General features: G+C 39.6%; 1 protein-coding gene and 1 long non-coding RNA gene across 8 annotated transcripts in view; one reads left to right on the forward strand and one right to left on the reverse strand.

Moving 5' to 3' along the window:
• The window catches only part of LOC132214825 (uncharacterized), a 74,354-nt gene that overhangs the window by 25,165 nt on the left and 33,202 nt on the right, over nucleotides 1-15,987 (forward strand). The gene's annotated exons all lie outside the window — the stretch shown is intronic.
• The window catches only part of CFI (complement factor I), a 50,954-nt gene that overhangs the window by 11,212 nt on the left and 23,755 nt on the right, over nucleotides 1-15,987 (reverse strand). For all 7 annotated transcript variants that reach the window (XM_059662256.1, XM_059662246.1, XM_059662237.1 and 4 more), the window contains 7 exons: nucleotides 13,250-13,403; nucleotides 9,431-9,612; nucleotides 8,455-8,568; nucleotides 8,141-8,251; nucleotides 7,110-7,133; nucleotides 6,667-6,714; nucleotides 1,742-1,777 (listed from right to left, as the gene is read on the reverse strand). In XM_059662256.1, coding sequence (XP_059518239.1) covers nucleotides 1,742-1,777; nucleotides 6,667-6,714; nucleotides 7,110-7,133; nucleotides 8,141-8,251; nucleotides 8,455-8,568; nucleotides 9,431-9,612; nucleotides 13,250-13,403 — 669 coding nt within the window. The remainder of the gene's footprint in view (nucleotides 1-1,741; nucleotides 1,778-6,666; nucleotides 6,715-7,109; nucleotides 7,134-8,140; nucleotides 8,252-8,454; nucleotides 8,569-9,430; nucleotides 9,613-13,249; nucleotides 13,404-15,987) is intronic.

Here is a 15,987-nt window from a genome sequence, read left to right on the forward strand (position 1 = left end):
TGGATCAATTCTCTCAGAAATCTTCCTCAAGGTGAACTAGTGGCAGAGAGAGGCTGACCAAAGGGCTAAATATTTATCAACCTCTGGCCAATGAGAGATGCCACATACCCAGGCATTACTCCTGGGTCAGCTCAGGGTAGTCTCAGAGAAAACCCTTTTCTTCTCACTTTCATAGTTTTTACTTTTTTTTTTAATATGTTTTTATTGATTTTAGAGAGAGAAGAAAGGAGAGGGAGAGAGAGAAACGTCAATGTGCCCTAATGGGGATCAAATTGGCTACCTTTTGGTGCATGGGACAATGCTCAACCAACTGAGCCACACTGGCCAGGGCATTGTTTTTACTTTTTAGAGGCTGTTTATATGGAAATATTTTCAATACTTTCTGTGTGTCAGACCCCATGCTAAGCACTTTGTATGAGGTTAACTCATTTAATCATCATATTAAGAGAGATAATGTGCTGAGAACCCTAGATAACTCCCGGTCAGTTGGCCAGGAGAGGGGGTATGTGTATAGCCACTTGACACGCAGTGATGTTTCCTTCCTCTGTGAGCATTCAGATGTGGCACATTTGTTACTGGGAAGAAACCACAGTAGAGCCAGGCTGAAGATGTGAATTTGCAAGAGAATTCATGACAAAGGAAGAAAGTAACTGTGTAAGATGCTCTCCTTATTCTCTCTCTCTATTTCACCATGACATGAACATTTTTTGCAGATGTGCTTCTTAGCTCCAAATGAGAAAGGAAAATTAATATCACTGTCAATTGCTTTCAGCATATAAGGAGGTAGGTCCTCAAGGGAGAGATATTGTGAACAACTTCCCACTCCTCCTAAGGTGGGGGAAGATTGTCATTGCCAGTTTTAAATGTCAGCTTGGGCTTTGGGAAAAAGAGAGACCTCATTCATTGTCTGTGGAACCAGCTTGGGTAGTATCAGAAAATTAATGTTATCTTGAGTAGAAAATAAAGGGCCTTTGTTGAAAATCCCTTCTGAGTAGCTGTAGCTTTGAGATCTAAATTCTTGATTTATTGCCTGATTTGTTTCAATGTTCATTAATTTTGTAGTGTGGCAATTAGAAGGGAGTCTTGTGTGAACTTCAGTTTAATATATCCCTAAAATAGGGAGCTATTTTATTCCCAATTTTTATTTGAGGTTAAGTGACTCATCTAAGGTTATATAGCTAATAAATAACTGAGTCAGGATTTAATACAAGTCACTCTGACCTGAAAGCTCTTATGAATTTTCCAGGAACTTAATACTTAAATTTAATTTGGTTTATAGTGCACAACTGGCCAGAGCACAGACCTTCAAAGACCTTCTAGTATCATGGTTTAAAACATTGAAAAAGAATAGCTTGTTCAATCAAATCCATTATTTTTCTATTTCAAAATGTCCTGGGTCATACTTGAAATTTTGTTGTTTTCAACAAAACTGACCTGACAAAGCTCAAAACAAATAGAAAAACTTGGTGTAGGACCATAGTATTGTTTCACTTCAAAATTAGTCATATGCATTAATCAATTTTTAAAGCAGTTCTCAAGAAGTATTTACTAAAGAAAGGAGAGAAGTAATGCTATTTTTTCTACTTAAATTTAAACCAAAGGTAATTGTTGCTTGAGTTAGTTATAGTATACACACACACACACACACACACACACACACACACACACACATAGACACACTCGACATTAAAATTAAAATTAAACCAGTGCACCAATAGAAAAAACAGTAATGTTAACGTACCTGCATCCATATTAGCAGTCAAAATTTCTGTTTCTTCTATAATAAAACAAATTTTCAATGCTTAAAATTATGTTAATAGTAAAGCTCAAATCATTACAATCATTAAACTTGGATAATAATTTTCTCTCTTAAAACTTGTCCTCCCTTTAAAAAGGACAGTACAAAATCCCCAAAGCACATCATTTCCTTTTTTTGGCTGCATAATTCTGAAGGCTCGAAATGAACTGTGTAGAATTTGGCAGGCATACACTTGAGGTGTCTGTGGATATAAGTGAGTGGTGAAGCTCATGGTGCTGCAGTGTCCTGCATTTGGAGCAAGCAAAACGCCCGGATCAGAGAAGGAAAGCTTCTCAGTCAATTCTGCACTCACAAGGCCCTTACCTAGGTAGGGAGCTGTCACTGCCACTGACCGAAAGAGTCATTGAAAAGGCTCCTCTCCTTTTGTACATAATAAGGCACTTCTTTCAGTGGTCATGCAAACAATGATATTTCATTGGTTTCGGTGTCAGGCATGGTTAGTATCAGGCATTGGGATGCAGAAGTCAAAAGCAAAAAAATAAAACAGAGAGAAACCAAGATGGCGGCATAGGTAATCACCTATACTTGCTGCCTCTCACAACCACATCAAAATTACAACTCAGCAGAACAACTACCACCCAGAACCGGGAAAGCTGGCTGAGTAGAAATTCTAGAACTAGCGAGGTGAAGAAAGCGCATTAAGACCGGTAAGAGGTGCGGAGGCACGGAAAGTGCTGGCACCTGGATGTTTTGTTCTTTAAAACGGGAGGGAGATATAAGCTCCCGCTTGCTCTGAACTCCAGTTACGGGCAAGACTCTGGGGGACCCAGGCACATATGGGGAGAAACTGGACTGTGTGGCATTGAGACAGGAACGCGAGGGCGGCTTACTCTTAGAGGTGCTTGCAGCTATCATTGTTCCTGCATGGGTGCTCAGGGTGTGAAGAACCAGGGACTTCTCTGGTTCAGGGAAGCCATTGCTGTGTGCTCCACCCTGGTGATTCCCAGAGACCCCGCCCCACCCAATTTACAACCCCACCCAAGCTGTGTGCATCAGCTTTTGCATATGAATGGCCTGTCCTTTCGCCTAAAACAAACTGCAGCTGGGTCAGAGAGCCCCAGAGATTCCAAAAGAAGGCCCACTACCTGGCAGCAGCAGTGGCCTTGCTTCACAGCTGTGCCTTGTCTGGGCACGTCCAAACCCCATACGAAGAGGAGGAATCTGCAGATGTCTCTGTAGCTCCTGCTGGGCGGCCCCAGACAGTGGCTGACCTTGCACCTCCTTGGAGATGATAACGGATTACAACTCTTCACATCCATAAGGGACACACTCAAGGGGCAGACTCACTGAGCACCAAAGCCCTACTGAAGCAAGTCCTGCCCCATAAGGGTGTCTCCTGTGCAACAGATCTTCAAGTGTAGACACAGCTGGTCAACACAGACAATTGGCCTGGAGGTCAATTCCTTCCAGTAATACCAACAGCAATCAAGGGTTAACTACAACAAGACTGTGCAAACAGCCCACAAAGGGGTGCACCAAGAGCATCCACCTCAGGTGACTGGGGAGGCTGAGCCACTGGGTCCTATAGCACACCTACCACACAAGGCCACTCTATCAACTCAAGGAGACTTAGCAGCTACCTAGTACATAGAAACAAACACAGGGAAGCAGCCAAAATGCGGAGACAAAGAAACAAGTCACAAATGAAAGAAATGGATGAAAGCAAAATACTGGATACAGAGTTCAAAACCACGGTTATAAGGTTACTCAAGAATCTTCTAGAAACCTCCGAGAAATTTAGTGAGACCCTCAAGGATATGAAAAAGGACCAATCAGAAATTAAGCATACACTGACTGAAATAAAGAACAATATACAGAGACCCAAGAGCAGACTAGAGGATCCCGAGAATCAAGTCAAAGATTCGAAATATGAAGAAGTAAAAAACACCCAACTGGAAAAGCAAAAAGAAAAAAGAATCCCAAAATATGAAGATAGTGTAAGGAGCCTCTGGGACAACTTCAAGCATCCCATCATCTGAATTATGGGGGTACTAGAAGAAGAGAGAGAGCAAGATGTTAAAAACATATTTGAAGAAATATTGACAGAAAACTTCCCCTACCTGGTGAAAGAAAAAAGTCCAGGAAGTGCAAAGAACCCCAAACAAGAGGAATCTAAAGAGGACCACAACAAGACACATCATAATTAAAATGCCAAGGGCTAAAGACAAAGAATCTTAAAAGCAGCAAGAGAAAAACAGTTAGTTACTTACAAGGGAGCACCCATACGATTGTCAGCTGATTTCTCAACAGAAACTATACAGGCCAGAAGGGAGTGGCAAGAAATATTCAAAGTGCTGAATATCAAGAACCTACAACCAAGATTCCTCTACCCAGCAAAGCTATCATTTAGAATTGAAGGTCAGATAAAGAGCTTCACAGACAAGAAAAAGCTAAAGGAGTTCATCACCACCAAATCAGTATTATATGAAATGTTGAAGGGTATTCTCTAACAAGAGGAAGAAAAAGGTAAAGATAAAAATTATAAACAACAAAGTGACAACAAATACATATTTATCAACAAGTGAATCTAAAAATCAAGTGATTAAAAAATCTGAAGAACAGAATAAACTGGTGAATATCATAGAAGCAGGGGCATAGAAAGGGAGTGGACTGACAATTCTTGGGGCGGGGGGAAGGGGGTGTGGAGGGTGTGGGAAGAGATTGGACAAAAATCTTACACCTATGGAAGAGGACAATGGGGTGGGTAAGGGCAGGGGGTGGGGTGGGAACCAGGTGAAGGGGAGCTATTGGGGGGGGGGGAGGAACAACTGTAATAATCTGAACAATAAAGATTTATTTAAAAAATAAATAAATAAAAATAAAATACAAAAAAAATAAAACAAACAAAAAAGATTCTTCTTTCTTCCTTAGATTTTGCTTTAAGTTCTGTGGAATGATTTCATCTTATTCTGCTGCCCTTTTCGGTCACTCACAGGATTCTGATGTCTTTGACGCGGGATCCGAAGGTAGATTCCCACCAACATGTGGCTCTATTTTGGATGAGGTTGCTTCCCAGAGGGCAGTGTTACTCTGCTGCAGCAATCCTGTGTCTTAGCCCTGGATTCCCCAAGTTATTTTTAGAAAGGACATACATGTATCTGTTATGTCACACACATAGGTTATTTTATGGGCAGAGAGAGAGAGAGAGAGAGAGAGAGTGTTCTCTGCTCAGAGCTTTCACAAAATCACTCTCTTGAATCAAAGAGAAGTCTCAGCATTCATACTAAACTCTCAACAAAGGAAGATGGGGAAGTGCAGTGTAGCTGACGTGTACTAGATGTCAGAAGAGCAGCACGGAGCCTGACAGGACTAACCATCAGAAAAACAATCAATGACTTGAATTATATAGATTAAAGATTTCTATTCAGCAAAGCTCACTACAAGTAAACTCAACAGATGGGTAGCAGAATGGAAGAAGACATCTGCAATGTCTTCAACTGAAAAATGCATCAATATCTGGAATGCAAACCAACAAGAAAGAAGATTGCAATCCCAACATGAAATGAGGCAAAATATGTTAACTGGCAAAAGCAAAGATGAAAGAAAGAGAAGAAAAAACTCAAACAGCTGGCATGCCTATTAAAAGAGATTTAAAATTATTGGTTATTACACACATTCAAATTGAACAGTGCCATATCGTCCGACAGTGTGAGGCCAGCAAAATTAGAGAGCTGGGTATTGCTAAATGTTGGTGCGAATGAGGAGAATCCTTAAGCATGGCTGGGAGAGGTGAGGACTGGACAGCTCTGTCAGAGAACACGCAGATGTGTACCTCAAGACCTCCGTTTCTTGCCAGATAGATGTCTCAAAGAAGGCCTCCTACACACCCCTCAGGAGAGGCTATTCAGTGCAGACTGGGGGCTGCGAGTCCGTTACTGAGACGGCGGAGAGCAAATTACGAAAGACGAACACCAGAGTTTTATGCAGCGTTCGAAGCAACAGACTCAATAGCCACAGAACAACATGGACAGATCTTGAAAACGGAATGCTTTGTGAAAAGAAGAAAAGGAAATATGAGATCTACCACAAAATGCTATATGAATTAAAAATGAATGCTCACAAAATAACAATGCACATTGGGTGGGAATGCATGTAAACAGACATTCATGTTAAATCCCATTAAAATGGTTGCTGCGGTGAATGAGAGTAAGCAACGGGGGCAAAAGAGAATAAATAAAACAAGAGTAGGGTCTTGCCTGGACCAGGGACAATCATGTGCAGTGAGCTGAGGAGTATCATGAACTCATCTCTCTGCCCTGCGGTCTGAAGCTAGGTCGGAAGGAAGGGAAAGAGGGAGGGAAGAAGAAAGGGAATAATGAAGGCTGCTGATGGTGGGAACAACAGCGGTCTCAGAAGCAAGATAACAAGAGAGGGGGGACACAAAAAAATAATTGAGTTTAGTCCCCAGGAATCCTAACAAATCCCGAGAGTGTGGCGAAGCGGGGGGGGGGGGGGGGTGAACTGTGAACTTCTGGTAGTCATTCTATATGAATAAGAAAGAAAAGGGTGATCCTAAAGAACCAGACTTGGGAACTTCTGGATTATAAAATAATTAAGAAAACACTACCTATCATGCAAAGAGATATCTTTCCTCTGGTGGCAGTTTGGTCGGGAGCTGCCGGGTGTTGAGGGAAAGGTGAAAAAGAGGTTTTGAGGCAAAGGTGGCACGTGCAGGAGATGCCCTCTGTGGGTGGTTTTGGTCAGCAGGCTGTGGAGGGGGTGTGACATTGAGACTGAAAGTCTGTCACACTATGAAAAACAGCCTCTGTGCCTAAACTAATATTAAAGCTGGGTTAGTGGTAACACCTGTTCATATCCTCCTCAGTTAAAATATAAGATAGCAGTACCTTTGTTTTCTTCCAATTCTGTACCATCCCGACGTGCTAAGAAAGTGCCTGAAAAAATAAAAAACAAACAATTTACCACAGCAAAAGATACTTTTTAAAATATATTTTTTTTTTATTTATTTTTTTACAGAGAGGAAGGGAGAGGGATAGAGAGTTAGAAACATCGATGAGAGAGAAACATCGATCAGCTGCCTCTTGCACACCCCCTACTGGGGATGTGCCCGCAACCAAGGTACATGCCCTTGATTGGAATTGAACCTGGGACCCTTCAGTCCGCAGGCCGATGCTCTATCCACTGAGCCAAACTGGTCAGGGCGACACTTTTTTATTTGAGAAAAATGCACACTGTAGCAATATACTATACATATATCACAAAAGTTATAATACTTTATTCTTATCTTCAATTCTGTAATATAAATTTTCTATTATAAAAATACATTTACCTTTTCTTTTAGGATGTCCAGCTCCTGAAAACAAACAAAAAACATCACTGTAGCAAAAAGATAATTTTCACTTGAATAAAACATACACAAAGCATTTTTATTTTAGACATTGTTTAAAAATTTAAATTTATATTTACAATAACATAAAAGTAGCCCTAGCTGGTTTGGCTCACTGAATAGAGCATTGGCCTGGGGACTGAAGAGTCCCGGGTTCGATTCCGGTCAAGGGCGTGTACCTTGGTTGCAGGCACATCCCCAGTAGGGGATGTGCAGGAGGCAGCTGATCGATGCTTCTCTCTCATCGATGTTTCTAACTCTCTAGCCCTCTCCCTTCCTCTCTGTAAAAAATCAATAAAATATATTTTTAAAAAAACCAAAACATAAAAGTGGACCACAGTATGCCATCTTCCTTTGATTTTTAATACTGCATCACAGTATGCCATCTTCCTTTGATTTTTAATACTGCATTACAAATGTTTCATCTTCCATTTAACACACCAATTTCACCACAGCAAGGAAATCATTTTAACTTGAGATTTAAAAAGAGATTTATACTTGACCTTCCTTAGAGGGGGAAAAAATTAGACCCTTTACAGAAACAGAAGTAACAATGACAGTTGACTATATATTTTTTTACAGATTCAAGAAATTGATATGAAGAGTAAGCATTATGTTGTAATCATTCCCTTGTAGGGGATTTTAAAAAATGTATTATATCGTGTTCTTTGACCTTAAACTTTAGAGTTTTGAATCAGGAGGAGAAGGAGGAAAGAGAGGGAATAGGGAAGAAGGGGGAAGAGGAAGAGAAGAAACAAAAAAAAATTATTATATGGAAGGAGTGAACTCAAATAGCTTCAGAAAAAGATGAATACTGTATGATCTCATACTGTGAATCTAAAAAATCCAAACTCATTGCACAGAGATTCAACTTGTGGTTACCAGAGAAGGGGTAGAAGAGGGAGAACTGGGTGAAGATGATCAAAAGGTACAATTTAGTTATATCTATTCATAACTACAAAAACTTATATTACCTTTACAACCAATTTCATCATCTCCTGTAATGCAGTCCACCTCACCATTGCACTTATGCTGTTTTGGAATACAAACACCCGATTTACAAAGGAAACTTCCACCTTGGCACCCTATGCAAACATAAATAGAAGAGATTTGGTTTTCTTTTTTTATTCTTAAAATTGAATGAGGTGGAATCTTGATTCAAACACATTAATTCTACAAAGACATTTTTAAACAGTTGGGAAAATGTACACTTTTTTAGTCGACAAAAAGTTCTTTTTTAGTTAGAAGGATGCATTTTGGGGGATTTAAAGGCTAAATTGATCTCTACCTTTACAGCACAGCTCATCGCTTTGGTCTCCACAGTCATTGACACCATCACAGGCCTTATTCTGAGGAATGAGTTTCTCATTCACACACTGAAAGGAGTCATTTGTTGAAGGAACTGTAAAGTAAGAATTGTCTTTGTGAAATTTTTTTGTGGAGTTGTGGGTGACATGCTACTTACAATTTTGGAATAATGGGGACATGAAGATAAAGTCAGGCATTAAATAAAAATAAATATAAAATGTATCAGTAGCATCAACATAGTCTATATTGTTAATAAGGAAAATAAATACCAAAACTGGCATATGAAGGTCCTGCCGTTATCTCTGAAAACCAGTACTTCCTGTGTAGGTCTGTATTTGCTGAGACTGGGGCAAGGGTTCAGGAATCAAGAGCACTTGCTGATACTGGCAAACATTAGTCCTCATCCTTTCTTTTCATGCTACTACATTCATCCTCACCCTCACCACAAGACTTACTTGAGTAGTGACATTTACATTTTGGTGGTACATTTTTAGCACCATTAAAGGCTGTGTCCTTTAACACCATATACTAGTATACGACTAAAATATTCCCATGTCAGGATGAAGGAGAAAGAGTGGCCTGGAAATTGAAACATGGGTGTGGTCACAAATATTTTAAAGGAATGTGTATTGGCTGAACGTCTCAAAGGAGGTCCTGGGGTTTCTTCTGATGTTTGATGGACTTGTGCTTGCTGTGTTAACCTTAATTCAGATGTTCAAGGAAGCAAAGGGGAGTCAAGCAACTCTGCTTCCCATATAGAAACTTGGACAGAATGAATATTTGAGTGGCAAAAAGGTACAACAAGGGAAGAACACCAATTTAGGTTCATTCCAAAACCTGATTTTGCCTCTGTGACTGGCGACTGGGTATCCATCATTTGTTTGTTTCTTACAGGCTTGGTTTGAAATAAATAACCTTGAAGAAAGGAAAAACATCAGGCAAAACACTCTACCAACCTGCATCCCGTGTGTAACACACCACACCAGCTACACCCCGGTTACTGTTAGTTTTTCTCTTAGTAAAAGTACATTCAGTCAAGCTGGACTCGAATCCTTGACAATGCACCTGCAGACATTCAGTGGCACTAGTATGGAGATCTTCAGGAAAATGAAAGCTTCCTTGAATATCATGAGCTCCTCTGCAAATAGAATAAATGAAACATTAAGGTAAAGTAATGAATACTTTGCATTTATAACCTTGCTCTAGCAGAGGTTCTCAACCTGTGGGTCGCGACCCCTTTGGCGGTCGAACGAACCATTCACAGGGGTCGCCTAAGACCATCCTGCATATCAGATATTTACATTATGATTCATAACAGTAGCAACATTACAGTTATGAAGTAGCAGCGAAAATAATTTTACGGTTGGGTCACAACATGAGGAACTGTATTTAAAGGGCCAGAAGGTTGAGAACAACTGCTAGAGGAAAGGGAATAGAGTGTTTTCTACAAATGAGAAATAGCTTGGACAAGATGCGTAAAAGCATCAGTATCTTCACCTGTAAATGGGAATATAACTATCTCGCCAAGTTTTTTAAAGATTAACTATAAAAATCCACTTAAACTGACTAGCCAGGTTTCTAAACATGGCAAGCACTCAGCAAAACCTGGTTTCCTCTCCTGTTTCTTGTTAAGGAGGATGGCTTCTTCTTCCTCACCCTTGATGTTCCTTCCAACTTGAATTGTGCCATTCTTGACCTCTCTCCATCTTTCAATTCCTCTGCACTCCAGGAAAGGAAATGGATTAATTTGATCAGGGAATTTTGGAAATATAAATCAGGCAAGGTGAGCCCAGCTTTTCCATTTGGTGGGCAGGCGGGGTGGGCCTTTTTGCCTGCCCCATGCTGGAAGGCTTACCATGTTGGCCCCATTGTTGCCTAGAATTTGGGAGGTTAAATTGGTTTAATTTTAGCAGGTCCATTTACACCAAGCTACACAATTAATCTTTAACAGTGTTAAGGTGATATTTTGGCATCTATATGCCATTTCTTGGACTTCTCAATTTGTTCAAAATTTGTGTGGGCAGGAGGCTATACATCCCAGAGGTGATAATTTACAGTGAACTATTCCAGGACAGTCAACTGCTCTCTACTCCTCTTTAGAAGCAGATGAGAAAAATGGATATATAAAAAAATGTTGAGCAGCCTGGCTAGTGTGGTTCAGTGGTTGAGCATTGACCTGTGAACCAGGAGGTCATAGCTCAAATGCTGCTCAGGGCACATGCCAGGGTTGTGCCCAGGTTGCGGGCTCGATACCTAGTACGGGGCATACAGGAGGCAGCTGATCAATGATTCTCTCTCGTTGTTGATGTTTCTATCTCTCTCTCCCTCTCCCTTCCTCTCTGAAATCAATAAAAATATATTTTAAAAAAAGGTACTTCAGGCAAATACTAGCATAAACAAAACTAAAGCAGCAATGGCAATATAAATATCAGATAAATTAGCATGAAAGGCAAAACAAAGAGAACAAGGCGGGTATTTTTAATTGTTTCAGATCCATAGAGGTAACAGTGGTCATGAAACTGTGCCAAACGGCATCAAAATATGAGAACAAATGGGAGCTCTTTGGGGGAACCTGACAGGTGAATAATTTGAAAAAGCCTTCCACCTAAAACTGTCTAAAAATATTAGATAAACTGTAAGAAATGCCTACAATGAGCTCTCAAGGAAGTGAGGGAACTACCCACTGGCTCAAATCAGAGAAGTCTGGCAGTGAGCTTATGCAAAATACGATAAGAACAAAATAGCGAGAGATCAAAGACTAAGTTTATGATTAGGTTGAATCACAGGTTGTGGGTCACAAACTGTTGAAAATCACAAATACCCTGTCACTCAATTTAATGATAAGAGACTCTCATTGAGGAACGGTTCACAGATACAGTTGAGGAGGAAGAAAATGGAATCCAGACTTACGGAGTGAGATGCAAGAAGTAAGAAAAACCAAGAAGTTGGTAAAATCAAGTCAATCTGAGTAAGCACTGACTGAACAACAACAATAATAATAATTGCTTATTCTATGATAATAGCAATTAACTTCAAGGACGTATTAAAATAAGGTGGAACTAAATACTGGAAACTTGATAGGGTAATGCCATTCTTTGTATTATGCCCAATGAAGGTGAGGCCTTGCTAAGTCAAGGATTCACAGTGTTAATGTAAAGATAGACACTGAAGGAATAGAAATAGAATGTATAATTTCCAAATCACATGAAGGAAAGATGGGGGAAGATTAAAAAAGCAACAACAACTTTATTAACCTAATAGATGTTAGTAAAAGAAGAAACAAGAGCACAGAAAAGGCAGGATAAATAATAAGCCCAAAATAAGATAAGAAAAATAAATTTAATAATGTAAATAATCACAACAGTGTAAATGGACTCTTCAGATAGTAATTGTCATGTTCTGTTAAAAAAAATCTAGATATACGCTGTTTGTAAGGGACATACTTAAAATATAAAGACACAGAAAAATTATAAGTGGGAAATTATTTGAAGAAGGCAGTTAACAAGCCTGCTTATTCTAATGAATAACATATCCTATATAATAAAAGCCTAATATGCAAATTGACCAAATGGCAGAATGACCAGTGGAACAATTGGTTGCTATGATGCACACTGACTACCAGGGGGCAGATGCTCAACACAGGAGCTGCCCTCAGCCCACAGGACCCAGGCCAGCCAAGGCGGGTGCCAGAGGGGCCCCCAATCACCCCACCGGTAGCCCTGCAGAAGAAGGCGACCAGCGAGGGTGGTGGGGGGTGGGGCCGGCAAGCAGGTGGTGCCAGGCTGGCCAAGGTGGGTGCCAGCGGGGCCCCCCCATCACCTCACCAGGCACTCCACAGATGGGCCCTGATCGCCAGCCAGGCCTAGGGACCCTACTTTGCATGAATTTCGTGCACCAGGCCTCTAGTCTATTATATAGAATCCTGCACATGAAGTATTTAAAATATATTTGGCACCAATCAAGTCTCAACAAATATTTAAACAATTGTCATTAGATAGAGACATTCTCTGACTACAATATAATTAAATAGAAAATCAATAACAAAAAGCTAACTAAAAGCAAACTATTCATTAGGAAAGGAAAATAACTTCTAAATTATGCATGGGTCAGAGATTAAATCATATTGAAAATTAGGAAATATTTTGAACTCAACAATAAGTAAAATACAACTATGGAGGCCAATGGCATGCAGATGAAACATTAGTTAGGGCAAAATGTGTACCTTAAATGCCTATCTTAGAAAAAAGGAAACATTGAAAATTGATGAGTTAAATATTTAACTCAAGGAATTAGAAAAATTACATACAGAAAAGAAGATAGAGCCAAACATAATAGCAGCAAAAGTTAATGACGTTGAAAATAAAGAAACAGGGGACAATTTACAAATATAAAAATAAAAAACATTAATCAAATAGACAAATCTATGCAAAGTTGATCAAGAAAAAAGGAAGAATGCATAAATAAATAATATTAAGTATGGAAAGTAGACACCAAATAGATGAGGAGAGACAGACAGTAATAAATGTTTGCAACTCTCCAAATCAGCAAAGAATTTATATCCAGATACTTTAACAAACTTCCAGTTGCTCTGTGCTCAGCAGTGTTCTAAGAGCTAGTCCATTATGAGCACATTTAATCCGTCTAACAATGCTGGATTGAGACAGGCAGTTCATATTCTCAGGTTGCATATGAGGAAGTTGTGTCAGGTAATCAAAAAACAAATAGTTGGAACAAGAAAATCAACTCTGAGAAAATCCCCTGACACAGGCACTCACTGTTTGAATCCAAGGTCGAGGCAGGCCACATTGGCCTGCGTTATGCTCCAGCTGTCATTACATATGAACATTTTCTCATCTTGGTCTACAAGTTTTACTTCAACAATTCCCTCTGAATCTCTATTGCCATGCTTCAAGGAAATGTTAAATTGTCCTAAAATAAAACCAAAAGAATGTGCAACGTTTAGGCATTCACTTTTCTCCTCTTGATGAAAAGCCTTTAAATAACAAAATACATAATTTCAAATTAACTTTAAACACCATGAAGATTTAACAAGGAATGGTAAGCAATCGTTTTATGAGGGCTTATTATGTGTCATTGGCTGTGCTACACAATTCTTTAGAATATTACAAAATCCCCACATCAATCCTATGAAGATTAGGCTGATTTATCCCCATTTTTACACACAAGGAACCCAAGTTCCTCCATTTTTATACATGAAGTTACCTTATTTACTCAAGTAGTGAAGTCAGGAATCTGAACCTACTATGTCAGCGATTTTCAACTGGTGTGCTGCAAGAATTTGTAAAACATGCAATACCTGACTATTTAGTCAGGGGCACTGACCTCTTTTCCCTTAGTCAAATAAAAAAAGTGACCACAGCCAACACAACAGCTGTCTGGTGTGAATGAGTCAAAAATATAGGTATTTTTTCTGTCAGATAGGCAAAAATTTTATTTTTTTGTGTGCCGCATAATTTCATAATTAGTTTATGTGTGCCATGAGATGGAAAGGGTTGAAAAATCACTGTACTATATTGAGCTCACTCCAAAGTCCATGCTCTTAAAAGTACACCAAACAAATAATGAAAATGTAAGCCAGGTTTGTGAACTCTCATATATTTAAGGTCTTTAATGGTTCAAGAGAACAAAAGTCTGACACTGACAAAATAATCTCTACTATTGCTTTCCTGATTTCCAACAATAGTCGAGATGGGCTCAAATAATGAGCTTTATTTCTCCTTCTCCACAGTACTTCAGCATCTTAACTCAGCACCACAAAAATATCTAGGTGACTGCAAACTGGTGTATATCATGATGCCTTTAAAAAGAATGTTTTCTTGTGTGGCTGTAAGAAAGTGGTCTAGTGATATATATATATATATATATATATATATATATATATATATATATATATATATATATATATATATATATTTTTTTGCATGTAGCTGTCCAATTTTCCAAACACCATTTATTGAATAGACTATATTTAGTCCATTGTATGTTTTTGCCTCCTTTGTCAAATATTAATTGACTATAAAGGTGTGGATTTATTTCTGGGCTCTCTATTCTGTTCCATTGATCTATATGTCTGTTTTTGTACCAGTACCATGCTGTTTTGATTACTATGGCCTTATAGTATAGTTTGATATCAGGTAGTGTGATTCTTCCAACTTATTCTCCTTTATCAAGATTGGTGTTGCTATTTAGGATCTTTTGTGGGTCCATATAAATTTTTGAAATATTTGTTCTAGTTCTGTGCAATACACCATTGGTATCTTGATAGGAATTGTGTTGAATCTGTAGATGGCTTTGGGTAGAATGGACATTTTAATGATGCTAATTCTTCCTACCCATGAACACATTTTGCAACAGCATGGATGGACCTAGAGAACATTGTGCTAAGTGAAATAAGCCAGTCGGAAAAAGACAAGTACCAGATGATTTCACGCATATGTGGAATTTAATGAACAAACTGAACTACCAAGCAAAATAGAGACAGACTCACAGAGAGCAGGCAGACAGGAGTTACTATTATTCACATCTCGCAGATGTGGAAGCTGGGGCCCAGAGAGGTCACATAATTGGGGCTTGGAGGGGCTTGTAGTTAAATCTGACTGACAGTGAGATTCCTAATCTTAATTACTCCACTAATCTACATGTTAGCATCCCAGCCTTCTTACCACATTAGGCACCTGGATGTAGACGAGCTCTCTGTTCTGAAGTGTCAAGTACGCGAGGTTGGAGTATGTCCTAGGTCAGCAGTGGCCTGAGCTCCCCTTGGATCAGGGCTGGTGGGGTTGGGGCCAGGGGCTGGTGGGATGAATGCTGGAAGAAATGACGGGCTGGAGGTCCAGAGGGGGGCTCCATATCAGGACCAATCTCATGTAAAGACTTTTTCACTGGGTTCTGAACCAAGTCAATGATCTTTTAGGTGGGGACAATTCTGAAGGGCTGGGCAACAAAACATTGCAGGAGCATTAAGGGGAAGACTGGCCTCGAGTCCTCGGGCTATGGACTCAAGTTCTGGCTACATTCTGATTTCTTTAGTTATCACCCCAATTGTTATTGAGACTAGAGAGGATTTTGAATTGTCATCATAACATTTTGTAGGAAAAGTATTTTCTGATAGAAAGTATGGTAGACAATTTCTTTCTTTCTTTTTTTTAAACATATTTTATTGATTTTTTACAGAGAGGAAGGGAGAGGGATAGAGAATTAGAAACATTAATGAGAGAGAAATATCGATCAGCTACCTCCTGCACACTCTCCACTGGGGATGTGCCCGCAACCAAGGTACATGCCCTTGACCAGAATCGAACCCAGGACCCTTGAGTCCGCAGGCTGATGCTCTATCCACTGAGCCAAACCAGTTAGGGCAACAATTTCTTTCTTATATCATAGAATAAACTAGGCTTTTCCTGCCCAGGCTGGTGTTGCTCAGTGATTAGAGTTTGGGCCCATGCACCAAAGAGTCTCAGGTTCGATTCAGGGTCAAGGGCACATAGTCTGG

This window comes from Myotis daubentonii, chromosome 1 (genome assembly GCF_963259705.1).
Source record: "Myotis daubentonii chromosome 1, mMyoDau2.1, whole genome shotgun sequence".
In the NCBI taxonomy this organism is placed as follows: domain Eukaryota; kingdom Metazoa; phylum Chordata; class Mammalia; order Chiroptera; family Vespertilionidae; genus Myotis; species Myotis daubentonii.